The 21,697-nt window shown below is 37.3% G+C and overlaps 1 protein-coding gene across 11 annotated transcripts in view; it reads left to right on the top strand.

The window, feature by feature from the left end:
• DMD (dystrophin) overlaps positions 1-21,697 on the top strand; it is a 1,072,200-nt gene that overhangs the window by 877,252 nt on the left and 173,251 nt on the right. For all 11 annotated transcript variants that reach the window (XM_033051053.2, XM_033051056.2, XM_033051052.2 and 8 more), the window contains 3 exons: positions 1,024-1,180; positions 9,662-9,782; positions 10,430-10,698. In XM_033051053.2, the coding sequence (XP_032906944.1) occupies positions 1,024-1,180; positions 9,662-9,782; positions 10,430-10,698 (547 nt within the window). The remainder of the gene's footprint in view (positions 1-1,023; positions 1,181-9,661; positions 9,783-10,429; positions 10,699-21,697) is intronic.

The raw sequence follows: 21,697 nt of genomic DNA, 5'->3' as shown, positions 1-21,697 counted from the left end.
GATAAATGTTGTATGAAAAAAGCTAGAACCTGAACAGAAATGTATGAAATAAAAGAAAATTTGTCTTTATTTCCCAGCACATTTTTTCACTTTACTGTTATGTAATTCTTCTTTGGTTTGAGATACTAAGAGGATTTCTTATGTTACTTGGAGGAGAATTAGGGGTTTTTTTCCAAACCAGAAATTAAAAAATAGCATATTCATAAGTACAGAAAGACAAAATTTTAGTGGGGTTTATCTACAGTACAGAGGAAATTGAAGATTTTATCAGCCCAGCCACTTTCAGAAAACAGTTACTGAAATTTAGAAACTCAACACTTAATCCCAAAAATCCACTTTTATGCATATTTAGAAAATTACTTTATGATGGAGACCTATTTTGCATAAAATTATATTTTGTCTTTTAATTTTCCCGATATTTCCAATAGTTACATTCACACCTCTGTTTAAAGATCACTGATACTGGGCTAGATAGTGTATGAGGATTCTATTGGCTTTAACAATTTCCTCGTGACTTTTTTTAAAGAATGGCATTGTTCTCTTGTTTTAAGAAATTAGGAGAATTAATCTTGTGTAAGTTGAATGGCTTGTGTAGTGGTTTAGAGAAATGCTTACTCTTCACTGAGTTGGAAAACTACTCTCTACATTTCAGGCAAATAATGTCCTAGGAATCCTAAGTGATGACTACATTTCTTATGCTAGTCCTGCAGAATATTTGTGCACTTCTAGTGAGACAGACAATTCAGCACAGCCATTACTCACTGCTGAAGAGGAAAACTAAAATGCCAAAAAAATCCCAACCAATCAAAAACAAAAATCAGGAGATGTGAAAAGAAGCCAGGACTGTGGAACCAAATTTAAATTTGTGTCGCCAGAATCTAATTCAAAACAAAGCTACTGAAGCTATTAGAAAATCATTTACTTAATGAAACACTAGGATCCTTCTCAGTAAATAAGCTTGTGCATTTTGGTTTTTACTTCCACTGTGCCTGAATCTATCTTATATTTAACACGTGCTTTCAGATCCCATTTGGAAGCCAGTACTGACCAGTGGAAGCGACTGCATCTCTCTCTTCAGGAACTTTTGGCATGGCTGCAGTTGAAAGAGGATGAATTAAAACAGCAAGCACCCATTGGTGGAGATCTTCCAACCGTGCAGAAACAGAATGATATTCACAGGGTATGTTTGGATTTCTTTAATTATATTTTTGTCATTGCTTTCTTCCTTTGCAGGCTAGTGCTGCATGATGCGGTCCTTGTTGGAAAGAATTCCAGCTGTAGCTTTCAAACACAGCAGAGAAAATCAGCCCCTTGGAGAAGGAAGTGTTAATGACCATGATCTTCAGTGACCTACCACAGACAGGGAGATTTCATAGCCAGAACAATTACTAACCTAGTAATTTTTGAGGATTAAATAAGTAGTTCTGAATTTTTTTCTAGATCAGGCATTCCAAATTCATGTATACTTTTTGAACCCTAGTTTGGATTTCAGGAGCATTTGTGACAGGAGTAGCTGGTATCAGCTCTATTGCACATCTCCACACCATCAAACTACTGTGATAGCTGTCTGTGGTTCATACTGGCTTCATCAGGGAATTCTTATAGGAAGACCACAGCAGAGCATCATATGGGGGACCATTCTAGACTAAGACTGGTATTAAAAGGGAACCCAAATGGAGCACCTGTAAAAAAAATCGTTTGTTAGTTTTTTAAACCCACCAAATGAACAAACCCTAGAATAATACTTCAGAATAATCCTTCATACAAATATTCACACTGATTTTTTGTTGTGGTGAGGATATGTTTAAAGTATGTCTCTTGTGTTTAATCAATTCTCACCAGTCTGATGCTAACCCAGCGTCTGCTTTCACCTAAACAGTGTTTAGTTTCATGTACCATTGAGGTCTATTCAGATCTGAATGTGAAATCACAGTTCTGTTACCTCTACTGCCAAATATACATGCAGGCTCTCCTCCCCTTTATTTACATGTGTCTTTAATTAAAATAATGACATTATAGGAGGTTTTTGCTTCCTGTTTGATGTCCAGTTATGCTTCAGGGTGCTATCTAAAAAGTTATTTCAAGTAAATGTAATTTTTATTGAAAAAATTAAACTATCAGTCTGACAGCTTAATTTCATTAGAAGAGAATATTCCAAATCCAGTGATTATCCTCTCAATGCATTGTGCTGTATATATGTACAGTAGTTTCACGAATACAAGCCGCACGGATTATAAGCCGCACCCCCGGTGCCTCGACAATGTTGCTGTCTTTGTCAATAGATAAGCCGCACCCCGAATATTAGCCGCACTTTCGTTCGTCGCGAGAATCCGTGCGCAGCTTTCACAAATTGGCCAATTAGTAACAGGATCGCGGCATAGCGGGCTTTACTGGCTCGGGGCGGGGCCAGGAAGGCTCGGCCCGCTCATGGTTGCTGATGGGGCCAGCCGGGTGGTGCTGCAGCCGCCGCCGGGCTCACTGGCCCCCCTCTCCCATCAGCACCGCCTCGCCGCTGCGTTTACGTACTCGCCCTGCCGGCGGGCCAGCCACTGCCGCCGCTGGCAGGCATGCCGGTCGCCTCGCCGCTGCGTTGTTTACGTACTCGCCCTGCCGGCGGGCCAGCCACTGCCGCCGCTGGCAGGCATGCCGGCCGCCTCGCCGCTGCGTTGTTTACGTACTCGCCCTGCCGGCGGGCCAGCCACTGCCGCCGCTGGCAGGCATGCCGGCCGCCTCGCCGATGCGTTGTTTACGTACTCGCCCTGCCGGCGGGCCAGCCACTGCCGCCGCCGCCGGGCTCGCTGGCCCCGCTCTCCCGTCAGCACCGCCCCGCTGCCGCGTTCCCTAGCCCTGCCGGCGGGCTGCCGCCGCCACCGCCCGGCTCGCCGGCCGCGCCGCGTTCCCTAGCCCTGCCGGCGGGCTGCCGCCGCCGGGCTCGCCGGCCGCCCCCTCCCGTCTGCACCGCCGCCGCGTTTCCTCGCCCTGGCCGGCACTGCAGGCCCCCGCACCGCCGGGCTCCCCCATGCTGCTGGCCCCAATTCTGCTGGGCTTCCCCCGCTGCCAGGCAGCCCCACCCGCCGGCCTTCCTGCTTCTGCCATGCTCCCCTGCACTGCTAGCCCCAGTTCTCCCGGGCTCCCCCGCCCTGCTGGCCCGTGCTCTGCCGCCCCCCTGCCCCGCCCTGCTGGCTCAGGCTCTGCCGCCCGCCCCCCACACTGCTGGCCCCGCCTCTGCCAGGCTTTCCCACCTCTGCCGGGGCCGGCCGGGCTCCAGCTTGGCTTGGGGCTGCCGCGGGCTCTCACTTCCGTGTTGGCAGCTTTTAGAATTTTGTTAATGTATTAGCCGCCCCGGAATATTAGCCGCACTTCCGGGTTTCCACCAAAATTTTGGTCAAATTGGTGCGGCTTGTATTCGTGAAATTACTGTAACTTCCTTTGCGAAACTTGCAACAAAAGGTATTGTTTCTGAAGTTCCTAAATCTCTGGTTTTATTGCTTAATGGAGAAACGTGAAATGACGCTTTAAAACAATATAGGATCTGTGTTTTTTCTTTTCATCAGGTAGCTGTATTTAAATACTGCTCTAATATATTGTCCTTTCTCATGGGGAAGGGCATATTTGAGAACAAATAGAGAGATCAAATTTGCAAAGTGAACATGACATATCTTTCTGCCTTAAGACCTGAGTTTGTGAAAGTCAGGAAATACCATATTCAGCCAGACATGGGTTTTATCCACAGACACACAGGCATTCATCTACTGGAACAAACTGATGGCAAGTGGTGTCAATATGGTTTTTCAAGGACCTAACTCCACTGAATGATTGAGAAAGCCAAAGAGAAAGATGAAATAAAAAATATCTCTCAGCAGCAAACTTTTATAAGATAATATAATGCTTTTCTGCAAGGGGCATCTTTGTCACATTTCCTGGGTCTTCCCTCTGGAGAGGTGATGTGTAGGATGTGTCTTTCTCACAAAATTTTATGTGGGACTTAAAGCACTATCACAGAGACAGTAAGGTGGAAACATCCATGACTTTACAGGGCAGCACTGTTCCTTTTATCACCTTTCCCCTAAGAAAGTTAAAACACGTTATATATAACCATGAAAAAGTTAAGAGAAGTCTGAGTTCTGTTTTAGCCATAAAGTAGAACTTCCATAAAGTAGTTTTAAAGCCTACCCAGAATATCAGGATGAAAGAAGCAATATAGATGTTGTTTTAACTCAGTTTGACATTAACTCAAACTCTTTCTCCAATGACAACTCTTGAGCCAAAACAAGAGTTAGAGAGACATTTCTGTAGAATTATTACAACAAAACTTTTTCCATATAAATAATATATCAGTACTTGAAAACATTTTCTCCTAGACAGAAGAAATATTTTTTAACTAAAGAAATTACTTCTTATGGTATTTTAGTATTCTGTATTGCTCTATAAGTGATTTAAGGGCTTACAAGAATGCATCATAAAGGTGGCAAGTCTCCAGTGATGAACTAAATGATCTCTCTGTCACACACCAAACAAATGAAGTAGTTAGAGCTTTTAGGGATGAGAATTGTTGCTTAAAAGTAAGATACTGTGAGTAGGGGCAAAATTACTTCATAAACTAGATCTCACTTCTCTTTTTTAACTTCTCTGTGACTTGCAGATTCACAACACAGAGCTTTGGTCATCCTGTCTAGTATCAAAGCTAGAATGCTTTAGTTCCTTTCAGAAATATGCCTTTTTCCTTTCTCCCTTCTGTAGCACTTCAGAAGCATGACTGTAAATATGCTGATTCCCTGTGGAAAAAAGAAGAAAACACAATACTTGAAATTAATTTGCCCTGTCTGATCTTTAAATATCTCTAACAGAGAAGGGAAAAACTGTCAGCATGGAAGTTGACTTCAGGTTGCTGTTGACAAAATCTACATTTGCAACATTTTGGTTGGTTGGTTGGTTGGTTGGTTTTTTCCCCCTGGGCATTATGGGCTTTGTTACTCTAGAAGTTTCTTTCAAAGAAGCAGATATACAAAGGCTATATCCGAATTAACAGCTTAGCTCATTACTGAACATAGAAAATGTTTTCACAATTTCAGCTACAATTATGTAGCTGAGTACTGGAGCCTAGTACTGGAAAGCTTTTTCTGCTTTTGAGAGATTTGGGCCTTTGATTAAGGGCAGAGCTTAGCTCTCAGGGTGCTGGATGTGAAACTAAACAGTAGTTGTGTGTTGATCTTCAGAAAAAAAAGCTGCTGGCTGTTCATTTCGTTGCTCTGAATGTCTTCTGGAAACTAGTCTTCAGTAAATCAGAGAATCATCTATCAGATCTGACCAATCTTTTAAATGATTGAAACTTCCAGTTGTGGTCTTTCTTTATAAGTACAATATTTTTCCTACTGTGAAGGATTGTTTTTGTCAGGTAATGCCAGAACTGAACCCAGGTAAGTTCTTCACCTGAGAAGTGAATAAATCCCATTAAGGGAACACTATTTACACAGTTTATACACTATTTATGCAGTTTACCCGATTCAATTGAGAAATAGCATGATGAATGCCAACGTGATTTTATGCCTGAATCCTTTTTCTAAGGAAGTGTTGCAAGCTGATTTTATTTTTTTTTGCCTTAAAGGTAATATTTAAAGAAGAGCAAACATATTTAACCTCTCTATCATTTAGAAGACCATCTGCAATACCACAGAGATTCATAAAAGAGATGAAAAGAAGTCAATTCTTACCACTAGTGCTCCTAGTTGCCAAGATTAGCTTTAAAAATTTTAAGAGTAGGATCCTGATAAAAATTTCAAATGCTTTAATCTATGCCAGAGGAGCTTGCACTCAACTGAGAACAGGGGTATCCATGCAGTCAAAATCATTGTTGTGTTATAGACATGACGTTCTTTTTAGATAAAACAATTTGGAATGCATCCCAAATACACCCACATAACTGCCATTTGCTTGAACTTACATATATAGGTCATTTTTACAAATTTTGGCATCTGAAGAAATTGTCTCTATTCCAAAGTCTTAGAACATGTGGGGAGGAGTGGTGGTGGTGTTAGTCAGTGATAAAAAATACTCCTGTTCTTCAAAACATTATTTAATTATCTTGTATTTTTCTTTGTTTTACTAAGTATCATAATATTGCTTTAGTGAAATTGAATTAACTGTGTGTATGTTACTGTTAATCTAATTTAAGTTATTAGGCATCATGCAGATAGCCTGCTATGTATTTCATTCTTTTAAGAGTTGCCTCATTTGCTGTGTAGTGATTTTATTAACAGCATAAATAGCATTTATGAACACAGAAGGTATTTATTAACAATTCCATGGAAACCCTTTCACAGTAAATATGTAGCATCACTGCCTAAGCAGTACAGTTCCTGCTTCAACACACTAACCAATTATAGTAACAGTTCCACTTTAAATGATTAGTACAAACACCATATTTTGAAAAGCATTCTGTTTGGCAAATGTTGAATTAATCTAATTGTACTCTTTCTCTTTGAAATACATTGAAAGCAAAAAATCCTACTTTTTAAATAACAGAGATTAATGTTAGTTCTACTAATGCAACTCCTTTCTCATTATATTTTCATTTTTCAATTTAAACAATCATTGTTTCTTCATTTAAAGAGATTTAAGGACACTCATGAGGTGGTAGTAGAGGTCTGAGATAAGCTGATCAATATATGCATTATTAAAATGGTGGACAGAATGCCATTACTGCTGTAGTGTTGATGACAAATAGACATGCTTAAATAAAGTAGTTTACTTACTTTTTTGTCAGGTCATACATTATGCGTATTCGATTTCCTCTACAGTCACCATGAAGTGTGGAAGAAGTCAAGGAATTCAATGAAATTAGCCTGCAATCATTAGTTGTACATTAGGCATTCATTTAGGCTAATTCTGCCTTCAGTGTTGGTCTAGTTATTATAAAGATGTATTTGTCAGGGCTCTGGATAGATAACTTCCTTTTTTTGTTTTCCTCCAAAAAAAGAAAAAATGTCTTTTATTGCTACTTATGATTTTTACTGGTAGTGTATATATATCTCACAAGAAAACTTTAATCTGAAAAGAAGCTTTATCTTCATAGAGTAAGAACTGTTTTTTGGAATATGTTAGTGTGAAATAAGCATTCATTATTTTTAATGCTGTTCTGTGCTACTGCTTCAGACTCATGTTTTTTTCATCCTCTCCTTTTCGAATTTCTTTAATTGAAACATATTTTAACTTGGTAGAAATCTGCAGATCAAAAATAAGGAAGGAGATGAGAACTGTAAATAGATCTCAACACCATACTGTGTATTATTCTATAACTCAGAATTTACTGACTATAATTGCCTCTACCAGCTCCAACATTCAGAGAGGAAGAGTTGGGGGGAAAAGTTTAACACATTGGCTCACTTTCCTTTATTAATAAATACACCTTTTCCTCTTGTGACAAAATACAAAATGTGCAAAGTCAGAAGTTCCTATTATCATTTCTCTGTTGTTTTGAGGAAGATACAATGATTACAGTCCACAGGCTTCATGAGATTCATTGCACATAAGTTGTCCTGTTATACAAGAGATACAGGAAGATTGTGGCTTTAAACCTCTTCTGGAAAGATAATGCCACTCAGTGTATTTGAATGCTGCTCTTTCCTGCAAAAACAGTACAAGCTGAAAGAAAGTATTTCTGTCCTTCTCCTGGTGTGCACATGCACATAGCCAGGGGTGACCTGTCCACAGCAGCAGCACTCCTCACAGCAGGACTACTCATTCCCAAATGCATAGTTCAGAGGTGTTTCTGGCTTTTAACTGTTCTCCAAATCCAAATTTCTGTGTTCCTCTGGAGTATCAGCGACTCCTTCCTGCTGTTGGTGTGTGTTTGCAGAACAGATCTTTGTGCAAGTGCTTCCTTTTTCACTGGCTTGGAGCACAGACATTTCTGAGAAGTAATACATCTTTGGAAACATTTCTAAAGCATGCTATATCTTTAAACTGTTACACCATTTAATGTTTAAAAAGCACTGCTTTAAGTGAGTTTGACTGTTGATGTTACTTTTGACACTTTCAGCAGAGAGCGAAGCACACAGTCCATGGAAATTACTGTGCTGGATTTTAAGTTATGCTTCCTGCTGGCTTACTTGACCTGCAGACCTGCCACACCATTCCAGTGGGGCAGAATGATGAGAAATGAACACAAAGGCTAATTAAAGGAATAGAATTTCCTCATTTGGAGGCATGAAAAAGACTTATTATATTTCCTCTTTCTATTGCACTTCATGCAAGAGTCAAGTATGAATTATAAGAATTATAAACCTAAAAATCTCTAAGTTCGACATTTTAAATTCAACTCTGTAGTAACTCCACTCGTTTTTTATGAAAAAAAAGTGTCCAGTGGTAGTTTACTTGTTAATATACAGTACACTTCTAAATTTGTGAAAATTGGTATTTTTTTTAAAGGTCAGCATGATTGCTTAAAACATTTATCTCAGGTATTAATCAAATGACAGATTCTCTTATGATAGGCAAATAGACTCTGTGAAAAGATTCCAGTCCCACTATTGTCCTTGACACAAAATGAAGACTTTTTGCTTTATTTCCTACAACAAAGCAGACTTTGCTAATAGGTTTTCTCAAGAACAGCTACAAACGTTATGGTCAGTTCTTGACCATTTAATAAAGAGTGTATTTAAATACTTATAGTAGAATAATATAGGTATTTTCTTAAGTTAATTTTCCTGAAATGTGTTAAGAACATTTTAACTGTGAGTGCTCATATTATAAACTGTACATGTTCCCACTGTTAGTTCTGGTGGGTATTTCCTGTACAGAGAGTCACACATCAAATATAATTCAAAGTGTAATGAACTTTTTAATATTGAATTTATAATCCTTCATTAGTTCACATAAAAATACAAATTTTATTTAATAATTAATATAACTGAATTGGTCATTTTATTACATTACAAGCTTATATAACGCTGATGTTGTAAAGAGAATTTTCTAAACCCTGCAGCAAAATACCTGGTTTTTACCCATGGCACATGGCTCTCCTTTTTGTATTGTATTTTGTGTTGCATTGTGCTATTAAATTACCTGCATATTTTACCTCTATGTTGCTTCAAACAGTATACATTCAACAATGTTTCATAAATACAGAAGAAAATGGTGAAATAAAAGAGTGGCTAGGACCGTTTAGATAAATTCACTGCAACATGCAGAAGAACCAATGCAACATGCAACCCACAAGTTTGGTTTCATCTGCATCCTTGTGTGGTGTACATTTGGAATCAGAGTAATAGACTCTCATATTCTCATTGAAAAAAATAGGGAAATTAATAAATAAATACTGGGATATGTATACTTTTGGTGACCTACCAAAGCTTCTAATACTAATCTTGAGTAACTTACTCATGGTCATTTAAAAGCAGGGTGTAAAAGAGAGTAAGAGAGTAGAAGGAGCTGTTGCTGAAGAAAGAAAAATGCAGTATGCTGACAGCACATTTGTTCTTTTGAATACAATGCGATTTCAGATCAAGCAAAAGCTGATTCTTTTAATTTGTGTGTGTGTTGTGTGTGTGTTTTGTTGCTTCTTCTCCACACATGGAAGCTGTTGCTGGAAATTTTGTTCTGACATTGGTATTCTGAGTTTGTATTTCCTTATAGATCCACTTACAATAATTTTGTTTCTTAGACTTTCAAGAGGGAGCTGAAAACAAAAGAGCCTGTTGTCAGGAGTGCCCTTGAGACTGTGCGGATCTTCCTGGCCGAGCAGCCCGTGGAGGCAGTGGAGAAGGTCTGCCCAGAGCCCAGAGGTAATTGCAGCAAGAACAGGGTAATAACACGTTGCTGGAAAGATCAGTGATGATCAGAGATGATTAAATAAATCCTGCCAGCCGCTCTGAAAGCATCCCTTTTACACTCTGAGCTGAATGCCAGTATTCAGAAACTAAGCTAAAAATATAGATGAAAGCAAGCCTTAGCAATCCTTCTGAACACTGTGGTACTAAATAGACATGCATATTTATAAGCAGATTTTGAAACTGCCTTTAAACCTTCAGGACCTGTATATAATTATAGCCTGATTTGAGTGCTCAAAGCTGCAATTTAAGCTAAAATTCACCTTGTAGTCTCAGTACTACAGGAGATCCCAAATCCACCTAATTGCCGCAAAAGCCTCACAGTGATTAATATTTATATATTGTGCTGAATCAGCTGATAAACTTCTAGCTACACCTTGCATGTTTCAAAATGCCTTTATGTACTTAAATGCATATTTTGCTGATTTTTATGGTAACAAGATTTAAGTTTTTTAAGAAACAAGAATTCATTAATAAAACAAATTTCACAGGTGCCTTTGGTTATTAAGGGTTTCTTTCTGAGATTTGAACTTATCCAGATGGCAACTGTTTTAGTTCTAAGACAGAATATGTCTTAAAATCCTCTTCACTTTCACATTTAGAACTGTCACCTGAGGAAAGAGCCCACAATGCCTCCAAACTTCTGCAAAGGCAAGCAGATGAGGTCAGAACCGAGTGGGATAAGCTGAATCTACAGTCTGCCGATTGGCAAAAGAAGATTGACGATGCTCTTGAAAGGCTGCAGGGCCTCCAAGAGGCAATGGATGAGCTGGACCTGAAGCTGCGCCAGGCTGAGGCATTCAAGGGGTCCTGGCAGCCAGTGGGGGATCTGCTAATTGACTCTCTGCAGGACCACTTGGAAAAAGTCAAGGTACCTGTCATTTATCAAAATATCTGAGTATTAAATAGATCTTTGAATGAATCCCCTTATCAGTAATTATCTTTTAGAGTGAGACATTGATATATTTTTACCATAGTGGTTTATATTAAAAAATGCATGTAAAGAGTTTTAAAAGTTAAAATGCAATGGGATCCTCATTGAGAATGTATGTTGCTAACATGGGTAAGCACTATAGAAACATATAAAAATCCTCAGCACACTCACTGTAAACTCAGGAGAGGCAAAATGGGCAGTTAAAGAAAGCAAAAATAAAAAATAGATAGGAGAATAAATGATAAAATTCTATTGAATTATTTTCTTTATTATATTTTCTTAAGTATGATTAATACATAATTGTTTCTATAATTGTAGAGTAGAATTTAAATAATTTAAACTATATATTTTTTTCATGATGGTGGTATTTGCTCTCTGTAATTTTTGATAAATAAGTTTCATGTCTAAAGATAGTCTTAAAAGCAGTAAGCCTGGTAAATTGTCATTACTTTCTATAACTTAATGCTTATCTTCTTTTAAGGGTTGTATCATAAAATCATTGCTTATTGGGAAAGTTGGGCAGAACTGTCCTCTTTCAGCACGACTGCCGTGGACTGACTTGATAAATAATACAGGATTCCTTCAGCCAGAGCACAATAGAGGCAGTTGCCATTTTGATAAGAACAAAGTGCCTCTGTTCCAGTCACATAAATGGGAATCATCAGTCATTTTGAAAGAGACCTGAGCTAACTGTTATTTTCTCTAGATGAACATTAGGATCTAAGAAAGAGGAAATAGAATGACTAATGGCAAGAAAAAAATGCCTCTAAAAATCAAATGTAGTTTATTAAAATGAAAGTCCTCGAGTTTTAATCACACAGAAAGTTTAATGAGCGTCCTGTGCAGATGCTGTACAAGAACAAATGAAATAGTTAGTGGCTGATGAACAGCTAGCTGCAAAATTTGTTTACATTCATTTAAATTCATAAATGAACAGAAGAAGTTTATTTATAAATTCTCAGAAAGCACTATTAAACCATGGTTTGGTTTTGGTTTTTTAATTTTAAAGAATATATCCTGAACAGAAGCACTGAATCTCTGATACTACTGGAAAACAAAGCAAGTCGCTTAATTCTAAAACTATGAGCAGGAGTGTTGACTCCATAATTATAGTTCTGAATCCTGTTATAGTTTAAAAAAGAAATAAATTCCTTCTATATAACATAATTAATGACCTAATAATTTATTCACTTAAGGTTTAAATACTTTTCTTTTGCAAAGGTTTCAGTTAAAAGCTAAATTTTTTGAAGTTAGGTAGCCTTCAGTTAAAAGTTGTTCTTTAAAAGCAAGTTTTTTTCTTTATAAATTATATTATCAGACAAACATTATCCAAGTGATACATTATCTATGTCTCATCCTTGCTCTGGTTTTTATGAGTATCACAATGACTGATATTGCAGTATGAGGCAAAGTACCTAGTTTCTTTCTGTACATCTAAGAAACCCAAGTGTCTTCTGATCAGATGTTCAAAACATTGGTCATATGTGATTGCATTTCTTGCAAATCCTTCTCTTAATTTGGATCACAATAGCTTTCCCAAACCTAACCTGATGAATAACTTCCTGGGAAATGTGTTTAACTTAGTGCCATCTGTCACTGTCGTCTTTAGTTTTAGTTACTGGTGCTGCTAAGGTCATGACATAACTTTGAATTCACACTAAGTATTAATATTGTACTATTATTATTATTATTATTATTATTATTATTATTATTATTATTATTATTATTACACATGCATCGTCTGCATTAATGTATGAATTGGTGTTCATCTCTGATTGTGAAGCCAAGAGATAGTTTCACCCATCTGCTCCTAAGGATGCAACCCAGACTAGAGGCAATCTATAACCAAAGTATTCTTCAGACTTCTCTGCTGTCATCTGTTATTCTCCCTTTTTTCTTCTCTCATGTGAGTGGTCTTATCTGCACACTAAAATGTCACTTTTTTAATAACACACATTCTTTCTGTCTCCGTTCCAAGCATATCTTTCTGTCCAGCAAGATCCATAACATCATTTAACTGTCTTAAATTAAGTTCAAGCCCAAATGAATCTGTTATTTCTCCCTTAATATCCATTGCCTGATCAGTTTGATTGTAGCTCAGATCATATTTTAGACATGGCCTATGATTTCTACTCCCCTCTGCAGCAAATTCAATGATGTCTTCTCCTTGCAATCACTAACAAAATGTTCTTTTCATCAGCATGCCTGGAACACTTAGGGTCTCATGAGACCACCACTCAGATTTTATATTAGGCTTTTGCTGCCATGAAATTGATATGCAATCATGCCTACCATCCACTTGGTATCTTATTCAAAGACCCATTCCAGGAATTATGGTAGAACCAATTTGTCTCTCTATCTTCCCCAAAGATCTCCTTTGCCATCCAAAACCATGATAATGGTTATGCTAGCAGCATAACCAACAATCATTACATATCACACTGATACCTCCTCACTGTTTTGTTGTCTCTCTGTAGACAACTGCTGAGAAATGCTAATAGAAATTAGTACCCACAGGATGTGTCAGGTTTTATACTTTTCCACTCTGGAAAATTAGGTTTCTTAAATTAAAAGCCAATGTTTTGAGATGTTGTGCATGGAGTTTTGTGACTGAAAAGCCAGTGTTAATGGCTTATCTTTAGCTAAAGGTAGTTCTCACCTACTCTCAGCATACTCAGGAGAGCACAATGCAAAGCACTTTTTTCTACCAGTGATATTTTAACATACCACTAGCAGAAATATAACTGCTTCATTTTTATGTCACACACAGCACTGTAAGGGAACAGCAGAGCCTCTAGACTCCATGAGTATAACTACATTCTAATTTTTTTTGAAGCCTCCGTAAAACAAAACAAATCCAAACCCAAGACAAACAAAAAATGCAACAACAAAAATAATGAAGAGCGGGCAGCAGTGTCTGTGGTTTCTTTAGCTCAAAATAGAAATGCATGTCTCTAGAACACCTTCCAAATAAAAAGCTAGTCATGTAGAATCATGTACTTTTTCCAATTAACTCCAGTCTGCTATAGGATAATTAGTTCTCCTTCACTGTCAAAAAAAAGAGGGCACCTTCACTCAGTATAATGATTGATAACTGTGAAAAGCAGAACAGAATTTAGTGTCATAAGTCTTCTATTTTTCTACAAGGAATTTTCATGAAAGTCTTAGTCTTACTACTTAAGAACTGCTGGTTGTTCTTGCAGATTTATTTTATAGTTATGATAATCAGTTACATGGACTTTTTGTATAGATTATAGATTTTAAGTATTTATTGTAACAAGCATATTCATAAAGGCTGCAAGTATCCTTTTAAATTATTTTGTCGAAACCTATTTACAATTTTAATACAGTTTCTAGTTGAATTATATGCTGTTTATTTCAGACTTTCTTCAGCTTAATTGACAGTTGAAGCCAATTTTATGTCACTGACAAATGTTCACTGGAAAGTGTCAGCCTGAAATTTATTTATTTGTAAAACAAATAGAGTTTGCAGTTATTCATAAATCAGAAATGAACTGATCACTGATCTACTCATCATCTGCTCCAAAATGACTCTCTGTATGCAGGGGATGAGGACAATTCTTTTGTCCCTAGTCATCTTTCCTCAAAATGAGACAAGAGTAAGACAACCCATTCAAATAATTAACTGAGTTTCAGCTGTGTTCATATCCATTCATAGAAAGAAAGTAAATAGGTTTTCAAAGATTAAAATTCCATATTATTACAAGTATTTTAATACTAAATTAGCAACCTCAGTTTCAGGACACTGAATGAGGGTAGGTAGTTCATTTAAAGAATAAGAATAATAATGATGATGATAATAATAATAAGTCATATATTCTTCAGTAATACACATTTGCACTGTTCAGCTGCTGCTGCTGCTATTCTGCAGAGGTATGTCAGCAGAATGAACTCTTACAGTGCTGTTATGAGGGAACTGTGCTGACAGCTGCCTACTATGGAGATTCTGACAGCAAAGAGTGTTGTTGAATTTCTAATTTATGTTCTCATCCCAGAGAAGGAAGCCAATAGTCCCCATTCATCCCCTCCTAGCAATGGAGATGTGTACTGGAGATCAGTTTGAAATAGATCAATATAATCGATACAGGAAATAATCACCTGAAAGATGTATTGAATAACCAGAATTTCCAATCAGCTTGATATCAATAGCAGTGCCAGATCCTTGTTAAATCAAATACAGGTCAGGTTACAACGTGATGTCTATTCTCCTGTTAATTTTTGCTAACATAAAATTATTCTATGTACAAAATTAAGTTAGCAGAGCTCATGCTGTCCAGTCTGTAATGTAAAATGGCATTACAGATATAGCAACCTCTGAGTTACTTTCTTTACTGATAGGCTTTCTACTATTGCTACACTCCTTACTATTCTTAGTTTTAAAAACCACAAAAATGTTAAAGTATTTCATATACAGTTTTAGACTATGAACTATGATTTGATATGAAGTTTTCAAATTGTTTGTACAATTAGAAGATGACAACATCCATTGGTTCATAGTTGAAGAGGAAACTGTTTGCCTGCAGTGTAGGAGATGGAAGTGTTAATGTTTTGTTCATACTATAACTAATGAAATTACTGTTACAAATGGCTCTTGAGCTTAGCATTTCATACACGTCATTCTGTGATAGAATCATACAATAGTTATTTATGGTATGTTCTTAAACTGCTTCAAAATGCATATACATTTTTCAGTTTAATTAGAAGCCAGCTGTTACCACCAAGGGCTACAATCAATCTGGATTAAGATGTCCTATTTCCTTAAGTAAGGCTCCTAATAAGTTCTGTGCTGGACTCTGGAACTTTTAAAACTATTATATACAGAAAAACCATTTCCTACTAACGAATTTTTCAGTTTTCCAAAACCTAAAAATTAGTTCCTAAGATAATTAGAGAGGATCTTTCTAATCAGATTTTATATTAGTAAAATATTTGTAGTTTAGAGATTGTTCTAAGATGCTACAAAAGAAGGAGATGGTCTAATGGCATACTAGAGGACCTTTAGATTTTAAATGTAAATATGGTCAATTAAACCAGAATTTACAAACTATCAACTCTTCATCAACTGTTTCACTGCTAATATAAGCTAAAAAAACATTAGAGTACATAAGAGCATAATAGACTCTGTTTTAAAAAAACCAAAGCCATGCTGAAATTCACTGGAATACTTGGACATCCTATAGATGTCGTTGCGATGTGCAATATTCCTGTGAATTTAAAACTTCGTGGAGTTTCCTGTAATGAAAGAAATACTTGGAATTTGTTCAATTTGTTAAAGGGTCAGCTTTCAAGATGTTTTTATACATCAAAGACATGTCTGCTAACCATATTACTGAATTGGTGACAGTTTGGTATCTTTTTACCTTTTTTTAAATGCATTTATATACAAGAGAGAATTTAGGAGGGCTGTTTGGTTATCACTGTTGAGGGAAAGTTTAATTTGCTATGGTTTTTCTTGAATATGTAATTAAGTTAAAAACCATGAACTGTTTTGTCATGTAGTTGTACCAGCTGATTTTAGCTCTGTTACGCTTCTTTGCTTGTAGGAGATGAAAGTTACTCATTTGTGTCCTGTGGTTTCTCAAGCTCACTTAAACAGCTTTTGAATCAATTTATTTTCTTACACAAAAAGAAATATGTTCAAAAGTGGTTGTTTAGTATATAATAATCAGGTAATTTTTACTGATACAAATTTAATCTAAAAGTGTAATCTGCCCTATGTTCGTTCTGTGTAATCAGTCAGATAAGATTGGAGAGTTCATTATGGGAATAGCCTAAATCTAAATCCATTTTAAATACCTGAAGCAAATAAACATTCCCTCTGCTGACTTATTTTGCAATAAGTTAGATATTTCTTTTCACAGGTTCGGGTGCTACCACTGTATCTATAGTTTTTTACAGAGACTAGATTACAAGATTATATCAAGCTACCTGTTTTAAGGAAGAACCCAAAATCTTTCTTTACATCGGAATAATAGGAATGATGATGAGCTGGCAGAGAAGTGAAATCTTGGTCTTTTAAAGTTAAGACTTCTCTTCACCATAGTACTTATTGGAAAACAGGAACATAATTGTGATACAGAAAGAGTAGCATTGCTCTGCTAGCAAAGAAGAAACAAAAATGAGTATTCTTTCATTAACTTTCTGAGGAATCACAACTAGTGAAAGAAGCAGCTGCTTGTAGATCATTTTTCAAAAGAACAAGCACCTGGAAAAGAGTTGTACCAATTTAAAGCAATTTCTATCAGATTTGTGTTAACTCCATTAACACAATTATTAATAGTGCATATTAACTATTTTCTCTTAGATTAAATAAAGAATACTGGCAACTTTTCCCTGACAACTAGTGCAGGAAAATTCTTGAACTCTAAAGAAGAAAAAGAAAGGTGACCAGTCAAGGTGGAAATCTTTTCTACCTCCAACCCAGTTTGGTAGAAGATGCTATTATTAGATCAACATATTTCATTTAGAGCCAAATTTTTCCTTGTATGAATTCACCCTGCTGATTTCAGTGGGAGTTCAACATGCACATCTGCAGGCAGAATTTTACTTTTTAAGTATTGGCAATCTCTGATCTTGGTTTCTGACACCCTGCTGAGAGAACTGACTAATACGTGTATAAAGACTTGTCTGTCATTTTATGCCTCTGAAGTTCAGAATTGAGGTCAGACCAGAACATTTTTAAGAGATTTATCTTTATCAGTTTATCAGAGGGAAGAATGAGATTTGAGCTTTTAGAAGGAGAATTAAACATTAATTTTTAAGTACCTAAGTGGCATGGTTGTAGCAGGGACTCTTGACAGGTAGCATGGCTTTTTGTTTCAAGTTTGCCTTATAAATGCAGCATGCATAGATATTAGTCTGATGCTAAAGTATTAACATTCAAGACATGACATTAAATCAAAGATGCTCTTGAACTGTTTTGGTTCTTTTCAAAAACCTTCTTTTTCTTATGACCTGGAAATGTAAATATTTAGCCAAGAGGGAAAGAAAAGTACAATGAGAGTAACACGTTTCTTCTTACTATGGGACCACTTTATTCAGGCTTTCCTAAGTGAGTGTGGCACAGGGAACTGTGTGGCTAAAGGGAAAAAAATTATATCTAGGGAGTATTTATAAAATAGCTCTGATCTCCTATAGTCTGCTGCTGAAACATTCCTATGTAAAGAAAAAGGACGTACCAGGAATTATTACATAACCAGATACACAGACGTTCACTGAGACAGGAGAGGAGGAAAACGAATTTTAATGTTGTTTGTTTCTGTGATGAGGCAATTTTTTTCCATGAAAAAACATCTGTCAGTACTGTGTTTCTAATGAAATCTTTTCTTAAAACATTGACAAAATAAATTCTTGGGAACAGTGTGCAGATTCTGTAATGATATTGTTTCTACGACCTGGGCAAATCAATGAGCAAGGTAAAATCAATTTATCAAGCTCCTGTGCTGGTACCCAGTAATTGTCTAGGGACTGTTTGATGTAGGGAGTGCAATGAATGTTAGATTGCCTGGAATGTTTGTCAGGAACCCAATGAGTTACACATTTCTCATTTTCATCTTTATAAATGTAAGTCCTAATAGAGTTTTATTTCATTTTTTGGCCAAGGTTGACCCATAATAAAACTTTATAATTGCTACTTAGCACTTTTATAGTGCTTCTCATGTTCTAGATAGTATGAGTTAATTTTCTCAGCTTCCTTATGAGACTGCAATAGAAGTATTATCCCCAGTTTACAAATAGGTCAATTGAATCAGTGCAACTAATTTGTCAAGACAGCAATGCCCCTCAAATCACTCTTATTCTCTTTATATTTTAACTGAAAATTGTTTTATTTTAGTTGGGTTGAATTGTTTATTGGATTAAGAATGATAGTTTTCATTAGTCACAGCAGGAGTCACCGTTGCCCATTTCCAGGGCCATAGCCTGAAGATGTGGCAGGGCAGCCACCCAGAAGGATTTCATGCCTGGAAATGTGGAAATGTGGAAATGTATGCCTGGAAAGGTGGGTGCTGCTCATGGCAGTTGCCCAGCCTGTGTCTGGTGCTGTTATAGAAACCCGAGACATGTTTAATTATTCAAGTTTTATTTAACTGTCTCCTTTTCAGCATTTTATTTTAATATTCTTTCTTCCTACATTAAAAAGTAAATCACTGTCACTTGCAGTTGCTAAAATCTACTGTTAGAACTTAATTCCTTCTCTGGCACTGTTGAAAGATGTTCTCATTAGATGCAGGAAGTCTAGGAATTTACACCTCAAGGAGGCCCATGGCAATCTCATGTGGATTTATGAGTGCAAGGTGCTGCACCTGGATCAGGGCAACCCCTGGTATCAACCCAGGCTGGGGGAAGAACAGATCAAGAGCAGCCCTGCTGAGAAGGATTTGGGGTCGTTGGTGGGTGAGGGGCTGGACATGAGCTGGCCATGGGCACTGACAGCCCAGAAAACCAAACCTACCCTGGGCTGCAGCAAAATCCCCGTAGGCAGTAGGTGAGGGAGGGGATTCTGCCCCTCTGCTCTGCTCTGCAGGGCTGCCTCCAGCTCTGGGTCCCCAGCACAGCAAGGACATGGACCTGTTGAAGCAAGTCCAGAGGCTGCCAAGATGATTAGAGGGATAAAGCACCCCTCGAATCACCACCCTCAGCACAGAGAAAAGGCTGAGAGACTTGGGGTTGATCAGTCTGGAAAAGAGAAGGCTTCAGGGTAACCTAATTGTGGCCTTCCAGTGAAGATGGAAAGATGGAGAGAGACTATTTACAGGCCAAGGAATAATGGCATCAAACTTAGAGAATAGGTTTAGATTAGATATTACAAAGAAAATCTTTACTGTGAAGGTGATGAGACACTGGAACAGTTTGCCTGGATAAGTTGAGGATGCCCCGGGAAGTGTTCATCCCTGGAAGGCTGGATGGAGCTCTGAGCTACCTGGTCTAGTGGAAGGTTCCCAGTCCATGGCAGAAGGGTTGGAAATAGATGATCTTAAAGGTCCCTTCTGACCCAAGACATTCTGTGATTCTGTGTTGATGTTTCACCTATGCACACTCCACACACTTTATACCTTGATGCTGAAAAGGTGGAGATGGGAATTTCAATATTAATTCAAAAGCTGGAACTCAGAGCTTTCAACAAAGCCATTAAAAGTCCATCTGACGTGCATTCTTCTGGACATTAGAGACTGAGTGGACTGTAATAACTTTTTTTGGCCTTAAGCTCTATAAAAAAAATTGTGAAAACATTATGAAATATGTACAGGGTGAATTTAAAGACATGAGAGGAGAACGTAAAGATTTATTTTAAAATTGAAATAAAACTCTCTATAAGCTTTTTGTTAAATACAATTAGGAGCTTCTGAAGCTTCTTGTCTGAATTGTTTCATGTTGGTTGGGTGTCAGAAAGCAATCTGTGTTTTAGTAGTCTCTAAGCTAAGCTTTTGTATCTATCCATATTTTTCTTCCTGAGCTACAGGATCTGCCTGCTGATACCTGGAAACTCGAGGTGTTTTGTAATGTTGTGATACAGCTGTTGAAATCTTTCTGGTTTAAACTGCTTTACTTTTGTTTTTGGTGGTGTTGTCAGTGCATTGGTTTTAAAACCCCGTTGGCAAATAAACCCCACTGAAAATGCTCCCTTCTCCTCACACTGCTCTCTGTAAGAGGGAGGCAAAAACATAGTTTTTGAATTAACAGCAATTTACTTGAAAAGCAGCAATGAAATAAGAAAAACAGGAACAGAAACAATATTAAAAACAAAAGTATGAAAAAGAAAGTGTGATTTACATACATAAATGGTATTCACTGGCCAAGGCCCTGCATGGCCACTGAGATAAAGGCAAAAATTACTCCAGACCCTCCATGGTGCTCTTTTTCCCCCAGCCAATACCCCAGGTTTCTTCACAGAGGAGAGAATCTGTATTTCCAGCCCACAGTGATGACATGGAAGGTCTGGAATACAACCTCAGCCATGAGTCCAGCAGCTCCATCCCCTGCACCACCCAGCCTAGCCCCTGCCCAACCCTTCCCTGCTCTCTGTCATGACCACAGTGACAAAACCAACTCTGTCCTGGACAGAACTGGGAGAGGCAGTGACATAGTGCATTTGGCTTTAAAATGCCATGCTGCTTTACATCACATTAGAGATTGCTTTGTAGCAACTATTTTCGAGGACAAGGAGCTGCTATAACCTGAAAGAACTTTTGATAATGAACACGGGTTATTATTAAACCTTTTATGTTTGTATATCTAACATACATTGTTTACAAATTAGCTAATAGCAATAGATACTGTGTTATTAATGATTTTTAAACAATTTGACTGAATCTACAACCTAAGAATATATTCTTTGCAAGTGCTTTTAGCTTTAATAATGGTGACTGAAACCATATTAAAGGAAAAATTTCCTTTGCAAAATTTCCTTTATGTTTTCTGTGACCTTGGTGCAGTCATTGCTAGACTTTCAGATCACACTTTGAAATCCTTCTAGTTACTTAAGTTCCTAGGTACTTCATCTTTTCTTGGCTGCAAAGTATCTGAGTAACTGACTTTGATTATATGGAAAAAATTGGTGTGGAACTGTTTGTAACACTTCAGCAGTCATGGGCTCTGCCATGACATGGGTAGAGTTGTTCTTGTTGAGTGAATTACAATCTAAATTTGCTTATTTACTTTTCCCCCTCCACGTACGAGAACACAATTTCAGAATAAATGGCAAGGCAGTAGCACAGCTTGTATTTGTTCAGGAATCATAAAGCTGTATATCTGCTGTTGATTTTAACTAAATAAATAAATAGATCAAAAATTATAGTAACCTAGTGATCTGTGTTTCAGGATAAGTGCATCTATTTATTGGTATGCTTCTGTTCATTAAATTAGACATCCTAATAAATAAGAATTTTCTGTTGGATATAACATTGCTACAAATTAT

This window comes from Catharus ustulatus, chromosome 2 (assembly GCF_009819885.2).
Source record: "Catharus ustulatus isolate bCatUst1 chromosome 2, bCatUst1.pri.v2, whole genome shotgun sequence".
NCBI lineage: Eukaryota > Metazoa > Chordata > Aves > Passeriformes > Turdidae > Catharus > Catharus ustulatus.
Note: the sequence above shows the minus strand (reverse complement) of the source record. Positions and strands in the feature narration are given on the sequence as shown.